This window comes from Cyprinus carpio, chromosome A21 (assembly GCF_018340385.1).
Source record: "Cyprinus carpio isolate SPL01 chromosome A21, ASM1834038v1, whole genome shotgun sequence".
Taxonomy (NCBI): domain Eukaryota; kingdom Metazoa; phylum Chordata; class Actinopteri; order Cypriniformes; family Cyprinidae; genus Cyprinus; species Cyprinus carpio.
In genome coordinates, this window is record NC_056592.1 from 6,474,541 (window position 1) to 6,489,394 (window position 14,854).

The window sequence follows — 14,854 nt, forward strand, 5'->3', positions numbered from 1 at the left end:
GGAAGATGCTGCAGAGCATCATAGAAGAGCCAGAGACCGGTAAGGAGCATTTTAATCCATACAGTAAAGTCTCTTTCTGTATTTCATATATACATACAGACCTCTCTAATGTTTGTGCTCTGTTTTGACAGTGAAATAAAACCGGCATTTTTATCTGCATTCAATGACAATTGCAGACTGATGATTCAACATTTGTTACAAGCTCAAATGTTTTGTCTATGAATGTAAAAAAACAGCAAAAAAACACAATAAAGTGAAATTGCATGCCAATTCAGTTTCCTATCATATTTGCAACTCTGTTTTAAACTGTTTAACGACATGCTGAATCAATTTTTAGACTCTTTAATTAAATCTGTAAAACTAGATTAATAAATATTGTCATTTAATATGGTTATGGTAAAATCATGCTTTACATTTTATTTCACTAATGCCTTTAAAATCTTGCAGTGTACACTGCAAAAGTCTCTCATGCTCACAAAGGCTGCATTTATTTGCTCAAAAATACAGTCATTTTATGAAATATTAATGCAATTTAAAATAACTGGTTTCTATTTGAATATATTTTAAAATGTAATTTCTTCTTGTGATGGCAAAGCTGAATTTTCAGCATCATTACTCCAGTCTTCAGATTCACACAGTCCTTCAGAAATCATTCCAGTATGCTTCTAGTCTTGCTGCTACTAGTTAATTTTGTGGAGACCACAATAGATGTTTTTCACGATTCTTAGCTGTATATTTGCTGAAAGTTCTTTATATAAAATTGACATTTTTGTAACAATGTGAAAGTCTTCACTTTACATCAATTTAATGCATACTTGCTTAATAAAATCATTTCTTCAAGAAATCAAACAGACTCCAGACTTTTAAAGTGGAAAAGCATAAATTCACATTGAATTTTAGGAGCGCTTCTTTAACAACCTTCTTTTAAAATTGATAAGTTTGAGAAAATAACTACCACATCGCAGAAGGCAATATCAAAAACATAACTCTCTGTAAAAGTTGTTGAGTGTCCAAAAAAGAGCCATAATGAAAGAATGAGTTTGTTCTTCATTCAAAGACGTTTTGAACAGTATTTTTCTGCTCTAGAAAAAAAGACTACAACAATCAGTAACTGATGGAGCTTAATTAGTATTGGGGCAAAAGTTAATTTCAGTCTGCTATTAACTTCACATAAAGCTTCAAAAGACTTGGGATGTAGCTGTGATATGGACAGCTTATATGGCAAGTTTGGTCTGTTTTGAGAGCTGCAAAGAAATAAACCACACAGGTTTTGGACGAGGGTGAATAAATTACGAATTTAACTGTCTCTTTAAGGTTTAGCAGTCAGTCTCTCACAAAACTCATATTCCTTCATTCCAAGAGCAGGATCTCTGGCAGAAGGAGCTGGTAAGACCAGGGAACAATCACTGTCAAAGTATTTTCCTGTTATTCCTTCTACTTCTTCGGACACTGCACAGTATATTGGACTAAAAGCCCCTTCTTCAGCGGTCTGTGGTGGAAAAAAAATACATAAACACACATTAAGTCAATGGATAATGAACAATTTCTGTTGAATATTTGCTATAGGCCTATATTGTATCAAACAAGTATCATGTTATAAGTTTGATTGGCTGATGTTAAACTGTTTTTAGTCCTTCCTGTTTATATGAAACTTCACTGGTCCTGATTTCAGTCAGATTACCAGATTAGACATTTAATTTCACTCCTTCCAGGAAACCAGGCCATTTCTGCTCCTGAGGGAAACAATGCTAATTTTCTCTTTCTTGTTCACTTTTTTTTTTTTTGTAACAATCAATGTTATTGTGCCTTTAAGGCAACAAAACATCTATGTTGTGCATAGAGATGTGGAGTAGCTCTCTTGCACAGCTGCACTTCAGGGGGTTGTGGCATTTTTGCAGAATCACAATAGAAATGAATAGCATCAACACATTTTTTCAACCTTCTCTGGAAGTTAGTGCACTAGTGCAGGCAGAGGCGTTGGCAGGAAGCAGTTATTGATGTGAAAAATTCTCACTTTGAAGAAGAAAAAGCCGACCAAGTTGAAGAGGAATCGTATGATGAAGTTGTAATTTCTCATTATGTCTGTCATAACTACACCTGGATGCAGAGAGTTTGCCGTCACACCTGAAACACACACAAAACCATGGTTTGAATGGAAAAAGTTAAGCACTTTCTTCTCTTTCCAGCATGAAATGTTTATTGTCTTTTCAACATCATATCCAGTCAGGAAATTCCTTTTTGTTTGAAAAGAATTTCAAAACAGTCAGTGGAGTCAGAAGTGCTCAGATGTTGCTCTTTTCACAGCTCAAAGTATTTTTTTTTTAATTGCTTGGACACTGAAAGTAGTACTTGAGTGAACCATTCACTCATATACAGTACATGCTGCATATACAGTGTATATGTGCATATGCATGTATGTGCGAGTGCTATGACAAACTCCTGTGCACTCCACTGCACACTGAACAAGCAAACGACACACGAGAGTAGTGTTTAACATTTCACATCTGTGTGTAGTTTGGCGTGTATGTGGCTAATTATTTTGTTTGTGTGTAGTTACTACACAAAAATACCATTTTTAGAATGAAGTGTTTGCTTTTGCAAGATATGTGTGATGTTTTGCATGTGTGTGTGTGATTTTTCTTTCCTGTCCTATTTTTCTTATCTGTATGATCATTGCACAAATTAATTTATAAAATATAAAATAAAATGCTATTAATTACAAAAAATAAACAATAATCAATCAAAAACAAAATAATCAATATCTAATTTTGACTTTCTGCTCATTTTCTCATGGCAGCAGCAGTTGGTCAGTATAATGAGTTGTGGTTTGGACGTGTACCTGTGCCCTGAAGCCTGCGTGCCAACTCGTTGGTCCAGATGATGTTGTGCAGCTTGGTGTGGTTATATGCAGCATCCATCACATGCTTTAGATTGCGACCATGGAAATGATCAAAGTTTACCTCACCTTTCCAGTGATTCATAGACGAAACATTTACGATACGAGCTGGAGCTGATTTCTTCAAAAGGTCTGTGTGAGAATAAAAAAAATGTTTTACTCCCAGAATCAAGATGTGTCTTTTCAAATGAATATTTTATCCAAAAATGAAAAATTGCCTAAAAATGTTATCACCCTTAGGCCATCCAAGAAGTAGATGAGTTTGTTTCTTCATGAGAACAGATTTAGAGAAATTTAGCATTACTTGGTCACCAATGGATCCTCAGCAGTGAATGGGTGCCGTCACAATGCTGCTCCAACACACATTCCATGTAGTTTTCAAATAAGCATGAAGGACTTGATTAGTTGGATCAGGTGTGTTTAATTAGGGTTAAATCTAAATTCTGCAGGGCTCCGGACCTCCAGGAATTGAGTTTTAAATGCCTTAATGATGAATTTGTTTCTTACAAACTCACAGCTTATCACTTCACAAGATCAACGGATGTACTGGAGTCGTGTGGATTGTTGTGATGTTTTTATTGCGTTTTTATATTTGGACTCTCATTCTGACGGCACCCATTCACTGCAGAGGATCCATTGGTGTTCAAGTGATGCTAAATTTCTCCAAATCTGTTCTGATGAAGCAACATCTTGGATGGTAAATTTTCAGCAAATTTTCACTTTGGGTGAACTATTTCTTTAAGATCTAAAAAAAGGCATTAGCAGTTGGGATGTTGTCTGACCTAAAAGCAAACTGGTGAGCAGAAACGGCCCAACATGGTTGGTTGCAAAAGTGATTTCCAGCCCATCTGCAGTGATCTTACCTGGTAGACCTGTAGGTATAAAAAAAACTTGGTTTGTATGGACATACAAATTAATATATGAGAGATGGAGAGAGAGAGAGAGAGAGTGAGAGATGGGCATTCCACCTGAGGCCCCTGCGTTATTGACCAGGATATGTAATTCCTTCTCTTCCTCCAAGATCCGTGATGCAAACTTCCGCACAGAGTTGAGTGACGAGGTGTCAAGCAGACGCAGATGTACATTCTGGTTTCCAGTACTTCCTCTGATTTCTTGCAGCGCTGCAGTCCCACGAACCTCACTCCGGCACGCCAGAATCACTCGCGCCCCACGACGGGCAAAGTCCAGGGCAATGAACTTCCCAATACCTAAAATATAACAACAAAATGTGAATGACATAGTATTAGGGAATAAGAAAGTGAGTAATTATGTCTTAACAGAATTATGCATGACTTTATGCAACACAATAGCACATACCAAAACTGTTTTAGATATAAAAATATATCTTTTATTTTATCATCATCATATCAAAATTTATAATTAAGCTCCTACAACAGTCCACTGCAGGGTTGTCAAACTCAATTCCTGGAGGGCCGTAGCACTGCAGAGTTTCTGCTCAAACACTCATACCAGATAGTTTTCAAATAAGCCTGAAGCGCTTGATTAATTGTATCAGGTGTGTTTAATTAGGGTTGAATCTAAACTCTGCAGGGCTCCGGTCCTCCAGGAACTGAGTTTGACACCCCTGGTCCACAGGAAAGACCAATCACAATAACAAAAGAGATGTCAATATAACCTTCAATATATAAAATTTCTCCAAGACTGTATATTATTTGAGCAATTCTATACAGAATCGTTTTATAATAATTGTATGCTCATTTATATTTGTTATATTTATATATTCTCTATTCTTTTTCTCTATTTTATTTTAAATTCTCCCAGGAATCATCTGAGCCAAATTACCTAAGCATTCAAGTTTTTGAACACCACGACCTAAACCAGTAACTCCAAACGCAACAGATGTGAAACATCTGGTACAGACTGGCACGAGCCTGCAGCTTGTTTAACAAGTTATAGCCGGACAGAGCTGTTCCACGACTCTGCGTAAATATGCAAACAAACAAGTTTAGGTTTTATATACACGAAACATGTCTTGAAATTCGTTATAAATATTTTCGTCACAATAGTTTCGTGGATACTCTGTGTCATTCGTCTTCTGCGTAAAAAGGGTCTTCCGCAATTCTACTCATGTAGGCGTTTGTGTGCTCACCACCAAACATTAAAATATCATTCATTTTCATTTTTAATTGTAAAAGTTTGATTCTCACCCGTGTTAGCTCCAGTCACAATCGCAGTTTTCCCTTTTAACTTAACTGGACAAGCGCGCGGGTTCCACGATGCTTTCCGCTGCGCGCGTACAATTATGGCCAGGATCGCTGCTGAAACCATCCATAACGTATGGGAACATATGTCACTCCACTGCCAGTTCATTATCAAGTCTGCGTGCCTCTGTGAAAATCCTCGGTTCACTTAAAAGAGACGATGTGTCGAGCATAATCCGAGTGACCCTGGCACGACGACTGCGCCCAATGCGCGCGCACAGGACAAAGTCTCTAAATGCATAACTCAAGACTGTTTTCAAGTCACACTCTGATTGTGAACTAGTGCAGTCTTTCTACATACAGTTTGTCAGGAAAATCATGAGGTCAAGTTGCCTAAGGTGATTTGTTGTACCTCAGATTTCCTTTTCTGCTATGTTCAGCGTTCTTCTGAGCAAACAGCATAGCAATTCCTAGGAAAAAAGGATAAAACTGGTTTATACGGGATATTATATGGGCACATTTTACTAACGGAACTAAAAGTAAACTAAAACTGAAATAAAACTAAGAACTGAATCTGAAATAAAAATGATTTAAAACTGTTTAAAAAAACAAAAACTTATAAAAATGAGAAAATCAATCAAACTGAATAAAAAATACAGCTAAACTAAAAATTCTAAATATTAATAAAAACTATTATAAAACTGTATTGTATAAACTACTATAAAACTATCATATTGTATATAGGTCTATATAATATTGGCAAGTACATTGGCCGGTTATTAGTTGTTTATCTCTTACAACTAGTTCCTACATTCCTCAGTAAAAATCAGTAAGAGATAAACAACCTCTATAACAAGCACAAACTTCTGGTAAATACTGATGATAGTGTATTATTAGAGTACAGAGTACACAATTTTTTTTTGTTCATTACTTATTTATTAAATTATTTTATTATTCAAGTTTATCAATAATAACTACATTAATGAGTTAAAACTAGTTAAAACAAGTTTTATTTAAAGCTGAGTCCTTGTACCACAATTGAGAAATTGTATGTGTAAAATCACAGTTTGCATACATGTAAGTTTAAGTGCAAGTGAATATTCATAGAGTGTGTGTGTATATATATATATATATATATATATATATATATATACACATATCCCCTATATATTCATATATATACATATATATATACAGTACAGACCAAAGTTTGGAAACATTACTATTTTTAATGTTTTTAAAATTATTATTTTTAATGTTCTTCTGCTCATCAAGCCTGCATTTATTTGATCAAAAATACAGAAAAAAATATAATATTGTGATATATTATTACAATTTAAAATAATTGTTTTTAAATTTATTATACTTTAAATTATCATTTATTTCTGTGATGCAAAGCTGAATTTTTAGGATCATTATCACATGATCCTTTAGAAATCATTCTAATATGATGATTCATTATCAAAGTTGGAAACAGTTCTGCTGCTTAATATTTTTTCAGAACATGTGATAATTTTTTAGGATACTTTGATGAATAAAAAGTAAAAAAAAAAAAAAAAAAAAAAAAAGAAGCTATGTTTTTAAAATATAAATATTTTGTAATAACAATATACACTACTGGTCAGTAATTTGGGGTCATTATTTTTTTTTCCTTTTTTTAAAATAAAATCAATACTTTTATTCAGCAAAGGATGTGTTAAATTGATAAAAAGTGATAGTAAAGAAAATATATATATTAGCATAATAAATATTAGAATTTTTTTTATTTTGAATAAATGCAGTTCTTTTTAACCTTTTATTCATCAAATATATTAGACAGCAGAACTGTTTCCAACACTCATAATAAATCAGAATATTAGAATGATTTCTAAATGATCATGTGATAGACTGGATGTTACATGTGACACTGAAGGCTGGAGTAATGATGCTGAAAATTCAGCTTTGCATCACAGGAATAAATTATTTTAAGTATATTCAAATAGAAAACTATTATTTTAAGTTGTAATAATATTTCACAATATTACTGTTTTTTCTGTATTTTTGATCAAATAAATGCAGGCTTGATGAGCAGAAGAAACTTCTTTCAAAAACATTAAAAATAGTAATGTTTCCAAACTTTTGGTCTGTACTGTATATATATATATATATATATATATATATATATATATATATATATATGCATATATATATATATATGCATATATACTGTATATCAACTGATATATTCCTACAGTCTGTAGGAACATATCGGTTTACATATATATATATATATATATATATATATATATATATATATATATATATATATATATATATATATATATATATATATATATATATATATATATGATGTATTACAGGATAATCTTATCTCTAATTGATACTGATAGAACATTTGAAAATTTAAATAACTGGTGATACTGCTGTCAGTGTGTGTCTCTTGTCTATTTCCTGTCCCCCTCCCATTGCCCAAGGTCACCAGAGGGTGCATGTGTGAGTAATGGGAGGGGCAAAGAAAGAACTCATATAAATAGACATTGCTGACAAACTGAGAAGAAACATTACAGTACAATCCATTCAAGCCCAAAAACAACCATTCAAAGAGTCTGAAGTGGTAAACTGAGAAACATAGCCTATTTCTATAGAAAAAGAGTAAGAGGAAATAAAACTGGATTTTAGCATAATAGAGGATGGTAGTATTCAAGGCCATATGGCATCTACTGTAGTATCCAAGATGAAGATCAAAAATGAATGCATTCGAGTGGTGCTGGCAGAGACCCTCTGCACGTTCATCATGATGGTAAGAGGTTGTTTCTTTTGTAAGAATTCATTAATCTGTTTAATAGTGAATAATTAGTATTAAAGATTTTAATAATTGTCATCATATAATGATACCAAGCTTGGAAGACAGTAGAATAGAATTGTACTTTTTTGTATTTTATTTATGATTTCTTTTTCATTATATCAGTTCATTAGAATCATTCATTCATTCATGATAACTTCATAGAGCATTGTGCACTTCTCATTGTAATGCTTTGGATCACATGCCCACAGTTTGCATGAATGGTCAGTAGTTTGACACTGCATTGGTGACTGGGGTCAGGCCATAAATTCTATTCTTAGAAATATTGGCTAGACATACTTTTTCCATTATTACAAGGTGAAATAAATGTGACCATGTCAACTGCAAAAAACTTGGCCAATAGCAATACGTAACTGACCAGTAATTTAGGAAACTATGCAAACCTAATTGTCTTCTATATTCAGTATACATTTTTTTAATTAGTTTTTCAGTATACAATGTTTTTATTTTTGTAATGAATTTTTATAATTGTTATTAATGTTATGAATTAGCTTTTATTTTTAATAAATTTAGTTAAATTTTAATTTTATATTCATGTATTGACTGCACACCATTTATGAATTATGTAGTTTCTTTGACAGACTGTTTTTGAATTCCAGGTGTTTGGCCTTGGCTCTGTTGTACAGGTGGTCACAGGAAATGTTTTTTTGTAGATTATTTCTGCATAAATGAAGGCCTTGTGTGGCTATTGGTGTGCACATTGGTAGAGAAGTGTCAGGTGAGACTCTCTTGACTCCAAACACCAGGTCACAGTTCACTTCAATTGCCATTTTCCTTAATGACAAATAATCATGCAGTATGCTTTTCTCTATCACACAGGAGCTCATATGAATGCAGCCGTTTCGTTCACAATGAGCGTGTTTGGACATTTGCACTGGAAGATGCTGCCACTGTATGTTTTCGCCCAGTTTCTGGGTTCCTTCTTTGCTGCTGGGGCAATTTGTTTTTAAAACTTTATTATGGTGAGCAAATACTCATCGTCTTCAGGAGTTATTTTTGTTCTTAGTGTTGGAGTAGGTCCACAATTGCCACAAGGTGTCTTTGTTCACATCTGTATTGTTCTTTATAGATGCTATATCATTACTGTTGGGGCAATTTCACTGTGTCTGGCCCCAAAGCAACAGCTGGGATCTTTGCTACATGTACAACACCTTAAATCTCAATCTACACTGGATTCTTCGACCAGGTATTTCAAAAATGAATATAAGATTTGTAACACCTCCTGTTTTTTCAGCCACTGACACTAACTTGTTGTTGTTTGAATTCCTGATATGCATGACTTTCAGTATGTTTTGCTGAAACGTTTACAGGAATAGTCACAATTATCAAATCAGATATGCAATAGGAAAATATTTTGACTAGCATGCCTGACCTGATCTTAGTGCATGATTTACTATAACTGTAAAAAATAATGTTTTTTTTTTTTTTAAGGAACTTAATAATAAATGTTTTGAAATAGTAAAGAAAATAAATACGAAAAATAAAATAATAATGTATTATTTTACACGATTGTTAATTAAATAAATAGCATTGAGTTATTAAAAATAAATGATAATTTATTAATATCATATTACATTTCATTTTCTTTTTTTTACATTATTTAATCATACATTGATTAAGACTTGAAACCATTCATTTTATGATTTTGCTCACAAGTTGACAATGGAAAAAAAACAAATTACAATTACAAAAAACAGAACAAGAACAAAACAAAACAAATATAACACTTTATATTTTAAGTAGTATGCTTGAACTTGGTGCATGATTTCCTGTCACTATGATGTAAAAATAAAATAACTTTAATTATTAAGTGATCTAATAATAATTGATAATATGAATATTTAAAAATAATTTAAATTAACTAAAAATAGTAAATAAACTAAAATAAAAATGTTAATCTATTGTTTTTACATCACTATTCATTAAAAAGAAAAATATAAAGCCAAAAAACATATTACAATATAATTTATTATTTTCATTTTATATTATTATTATTTAAATCAATTTATTATTTATCGACTTAATGTTAATTATAGTTATATAGCATAATTTGATTAAATATAATTAAAGTGTTGTCTCAACTTATCTACAGGGCAGGCAGTGGCTAGTGGGTACCTTTGGTGGCCCCCTTTATTGGTGGAGTGACTGGGGCTTTAATCTACAAAGCATTTGTAGAGCTACACCACCCTGATCTCAAGAGCACTAAGACACAGTCTACAGAAGATCCTGAATATGTTCCTCTGGAAAAGTACATGTATGTCTGTATGAGAGTTTCACTCTCATACTTGCTTAAGTTAAGGACCAATAATGATAAAGGGACCAAAGAAGAGATGTTTCCACTGGTGACACATGGATGTTTACAGTCCTAATATGGACGCTAGCCGAAATGCCAATGGGGTGCATTTCTCAAGCCAGCTTTCTCAGTTTAGTGTGGACTACTACCTTTTGAGTTATAGAGAAATAAGTTACTGAGGAAACTCAGGATTGTCCATCTTTGATCTTTATTAAATATGTGTACATACACGACTCATGGGCATGAATGGATGAAATTAAGCTGCTTAAGTGAGGGTAAATACCCAACATGAGTTGTCACCATGCCTGTATGAGAACATTCTAAGGGTGTTCGATGGGATTCGCTGGGGTTATCGTTTAGTCACACTGTGTCTCCCTGAGACCCCCTGAGCTTTGGCTGTGCTCCCGCCGCTCACTGGGACCTGTGCTGCCTGCTTCTTCTTGGGAGTGGGTGGCTTGGCCTTGCCACGGAATGCCTCGGCTGGGTCCAGTTTGTTCAAAAGAGGTTCACAGGCCGCATCAGGATGGGAGTCACCATGGAACGTCAGGGGTTGGTAAAGGGCGGCCCATTGCTGTATCCAGAAATCAAAGGGAGAATTTAAAATTTGTCTTTACACTCCATTCATAAGTTTGTGGTCACTAAGATTTTTTTTTCTTGCAATGAAACTTTTTTTTTTTTATTCAGCAAAGATACATTAAAACGGATATAACCTGACAGCAAAGACAATTGCATGGTTACAAAGGATTTGTATTTCAAATAAATGCTCTTCTCAATGTTTCCACAAAGCTATTACATGAATTATTAAGCAGCACAACTGTGATAATCATAATAAATTTCAGCATATTACAATAATTTCTGAAGGATCACAGAAAATTCTGTTGCTGAAAATTGGCTGCTGAAAATTCAGCTTGACTTCACAGAAATAAATTACATTTCTAAATATATTAAAAAAGAAAACACATTTTAAGCAGTGTAAAAAATGTATTGTATTACAAAATGGTAATGTATTACAAAAAGGCCTTCAAATGTGTTTTAAACAGACCACAGAAGCCAATGAAGTGATTGTTACTTTGTATTTTTTTGCATATATATTAAATAGAATATACAGTACATAATAAAATAAAAAGAGGGGCAAAAAAGTATTTAGTCAGCCACCGAATGTGCAAGTTCTCCCACTTAAAAAAATGAGAGAGGCCTGTAATTTTCATCATAGGTACACTTCAACTATGAGAGACAAAATGAGAAAAGAAAAAACAGAAAATCACATTGTAGGATTTTTAATGAATTTATTTGCAAATTATGGTGGAAAATAAGTATTTGGTCACATACAAACAAGCAAGATTTCTGGCTCTCACAGACCTGTAACAACTTCTTTAAGAGGCTCCTCTGTCCTCTACTTGTTACCTGTATTAATGGCACCTGTTTTGAACTTGTTTATCAGTATAAAAAGTCACCTGTCCACAACCTCAAACAGTCACACTCCAAACTCCACTATGGCCAAGACCAAAGAGCTGTCAAAGGATACCAGAAACAAAATTGTAGACCTGCACCAGGGCTGGGAAGAATGAATCTGCAATAGGTAAGCAGCTTGGTGTGAAGAAATCAACTGTAGGAGCAATTATTAGGAAATGGAAGACATACAAGACCACTGATAATCTCCCTCGATCTGGGGCTCCACGCAAGATCTCACCCTGTGGGGTCAAAATGATCACAAGAACGGTGAGCAAAAATCCCAGAACCACACGGGGGACCTAGTGAATGACCTGCAAAAGCTGGGACCCAAAGTAACAAAGGCTACCATCAGTAACACACTACGCCGCCAGGGACTCAAATCCTGCAGTGCAAGACGTGTCCCCCTGCTTAAGCCAGTACATGTCCAGGCCCGTCTGAAGTTTGCTAGAGAGCATTTGGATGATCCAGAAGAGGATTGGGAGAATGTCATATGGTCAGATGAAACCAAAATGGAACTTTTTGGTAAAAACTCAACTCGTCATGTTTGGAAGAAGAAAGAATGCTGAGTTGCATCCAAAGAACACCATACCTACTGTGAAGCATGGGGGTGGAAACATCATGCTTTGGGGCTGTTTTTTCTGCAAAGGGACCAGGACGACTGATCGCCGTGTAAAGGAAAGAATGAATGGTGCCATGTATAGTGAGATTTTGAGTGGAAACCTCCTTCCATCAGCAAGGGCATTGAAGATGAAACGTAGCTGGGTCTTTCAGAATGACAATGATCCCAAACACACCGCCCAGGCAACGAAGGAGTGGCTTCGATAGAAGCATTTCAAGGTCCTGGAGTGGCCTAGCCAGTCTCCAGATCTCAACCCCCATAGAAAATCTATGGAGGGAGTTGAAAGACTGTGTTGCCCAGTGACAGCCCAAAAACCTCACTGCTCTAGAGGAGATCTGCATGGAGGAATGGGCCAAAATATCAGCAACAGTGTGTGAAAGCCTTGTGAAGACTTACAGAAAACGTTTGACCTCTGTCATTGCCAACAAAGGGTATATAACAAAGTATTGAGAAACTTTTGTTATTGACCAAATACTTATTTTCCACCATAATTGCAAATAAATTCATTTAAAATCCTACAATGTGATTTTCTGTTTTTTCTTTTCTCATTTTGTCTCTCATAGTTGAAATGTACCTATGATGAAAATTACAGGCCTCTCTCATCTTTTTAAGTGGGAGAACTTGCACATTCGGTGGCTGACTAAATACTTTTTTGCCCCACTGTACATAATAAAATAAAAAGACAAAGTCCAAAGTATTTTAACAGAAAAAAAATACACACTAACTTGTTCTGTTTGTACCTATTTATATTATCTGATAATATAAATGTTATAAATAGAAATATAAAAAAAAAAAAAAAAAAATAGTAATAATAATATATATTTTTTTTTAATAATAATAAAAAAAATCAAATATTCTGATTAGATAGATCTGAATAGATAATGCTGACCTTAGCTTGTGGGCTGGGGCCATATGGAGTGAAATTATACTGCCACTCCGGCAGCCCCAGATGAGTGATCATAAGCCGGTAGTAGGCAGTGAAGGAGGGAGTGAGATAATGCCAGAAAAGTGATCGGTCCAAGAACCACACCTCACACTGCTGGGCCATTACGCCTACACAAAACGGGCCAGGAGATACAGGGCCAGATGGTAGATTAAAATGATATGAAACCTTTTTGTATGCTATCCATTTATAACTTTCTGGATTAAGTGTGGGAGGCATAATCACCTGAAGTGCAATTCTTGTAAACAAGGCATACTTTGCCATTACCATTGCAGGGGTCCAGCTCAAAGATGCGACTACGAGAATCAAAATGAGGTTTTTCAGGGCCATCAGGTTCTAAAAACAGAAAAGACTCAAGTACAAATAAAAAATCAGATATATAATTCATGCCAATTTTACTGAACCAAAATGCATGCAATGAAATTATGGTATACCTGGAAAATGCCTAAAGATGTTAGAAAATCTCACCCTCTAAGTCATCATCGAAGTCAAGATCAGCTAAAGTAGGTGCATTGGGGAGCGAATATACATTCGACTGAATCAGGGGGCGTAACTGAGCAACATTGTTGATCATCATACAACCCACTGGAACCACTTCATCTGTAAGACACAAAGCATTTAAATTCACCTATATATATATATATATATATATATTAATATATATATATATATATATTAGAAATAAAGCTTAACCTCAACATTGAATCAACACTGATCAAATTTAAAAAAAAACAGAATAACAGGGGTACATAGAAGGCATTGTTACAGTTGATCCAAACTATAATGGGTTTAAGAGATCGGTGCATGTTTTAGGGTGCTCACTTTCCAGCTTGGTGTTCCAGGCGAGCATGAAGCCATCTGTAGTGAGATAGAAATCTCTTAGATCTTCTGGCAAAGCGCAGTTGTTTTTCTGGAAAACACAGGAAAAACACACCTGATCTAAACATACCCACATTAAAGCTTTGCTTTGAGAATATTCTCTGTTCAGCTGAAATTCCTCCATACTTGCTCCCAAGACAGAAGGCATCGCTTTTCTGCAGGGGGTTTCTCTACAAATCGTACATCCAGCACACCTGGGAGGTTCTCTGTCAAACACATGAATGCAATGAATCTCTAGCCTACTTGGGCGTTGATAATTGACCTGGTTTGCATTAGTGCTAAAACAGCAAACCTAATGAAGAAAAACAACCATATTAATCCACCCTAGTCCCGTCCGAATAGGGTTTAAGATGATTTTTTGGTCTTAGATGGTCTCCCGGTCTGGCCAAGCTGGTCATCAGCTGGCCTCCCATCCTGACCACCCAAAATTAACATGCAGCCCATTGTAGGATGCGGTCCATAATTATTTATTGTCCACTCACCCAAAACCCGAGTAATACCGAGGGTGAGTCTTTCTACAAAACCCTTGTATGTCTTGTCATCTTTCACCTCCTCCATTCCAAAATAACACAAAAAGCAGCTATAAACCTCAATGTCATTGATTCGCTTGCTGCATAGACACACCGACGGATGCTGAGGTTACCAAGCACGCAGAATCAAAACACTGAGGTTCTCCGCTCCTATTGGCTGAGAAAATTACAGATGAGTGATTTGACCAATAGTATCCTAGATAGGCGGGTGTAGCAA

General features: G+C 34.8%; 2 protein-coding genes across 2 annotated transcripts; both read right to left on the minus strand.

Moving 5' to 3' along the window:
- Positions 1 to 788: 788 nt before the first annotated feature.
- LOC109045212 (retinol dehydrogenase 12-like) lies at positions 789 to 5,401 on the minus strand. The gene is made up of 6 exons (XM_042778767.1): positions 5,065 to 5,401; positions 3,865 to 4,104; positions 3,679 to 3,768; positions 2,840 to 3,028; positions 2,015 to 2,124; positions 789 to 1,489 (listed from the first exon to the last, which is right to left on the minus strand). Exons 1-6 carry the CDS (start codon positions 5,225 to 5,227, stop codon positions 1,310 to 1,312), a joined length of 972 nt encoding a protein of 323 aa, XP_042634701.1. The 5' UTR covers positions 5,228 to 5,401; the 3' UTR covers positions 789 to 1,309.
- A 5,002-nt stretch (positions 5,402 to 10,403) lies between these two features.
- Positions 10,404 to 14,764, minus strand: LOC109080873 (tubulin polyglutamylase complex subunit 2-like). The gene is made up of 7 exons (XM_042778769.1): positions 14,590 to 14,764; positions 14,234 to 14,313; positions 14,051 to 14,138; positions 13,697 to 13,828; positions 13,454 to 13,564; positions 13,175 to 13,338; positions 10,404 to 10,785 (listed from the first exon to the last, which is right to left on the minus strand). Exons 1-7 carry the CDS (start codon positions 14,663 to 14,665, stop codon positions 10,564 to 10,566), a joined length of 873 nt encoding a protein of 290 aa, XP_042634703.1. The 5' UTR covers positions 14,666 to 14,764; the 3' UTR covers positions 10,404 to 10,563.
- Positions 14,765 to 14,854: the final 90 nt, after the last annotated feature.

Bases quoted from the DNA above. Each gene is read 5' to 3' on its own strand.
- LOC109045212 (XM_042778767.1), bottom strand. From the start codon at position 5,227: ATGAACTGGCAGTGGAGTGACATATGTTCCCATACGTTATGGATGGTT. The intron at 3,769-3,864 runs GTGGAATGCCCA...TTATACCTACAG, and splicing joins CAATAACGCAGGGGCCTCAG to GTCTACCAGGTAAGATCACT. The intron at 3,029-3,678 runs GTCAGACAACAT...ATTCTCACACAG, and splicing joins GCTCACCAGTTTGCTTTTAG to ACCTTTTGAAGAAATCAGCT.
- LOC109080873 (XM_042778769.1), bottom strand. From the start codon at position 14,665: ATGGAGGAGGTGAAAGATGACAAGACATACAAGGGTTTTGTAGAAAGA. The intron at 14,139-14,233 runs GTATGGAGGAAT...TGTGTTTTCCAG, and splicing joins GCCTTCTGTCTTGGGAGCAA to AAAAACAACTGCGCTTTGCC. The intron at 13,565-13,696 runs GTGAGATTTTCT...TTCTGTTTTTAG, and splicing joins CTTCGATGATGACTTAGAGG to AACCTGATGGCCCTGAAAAA.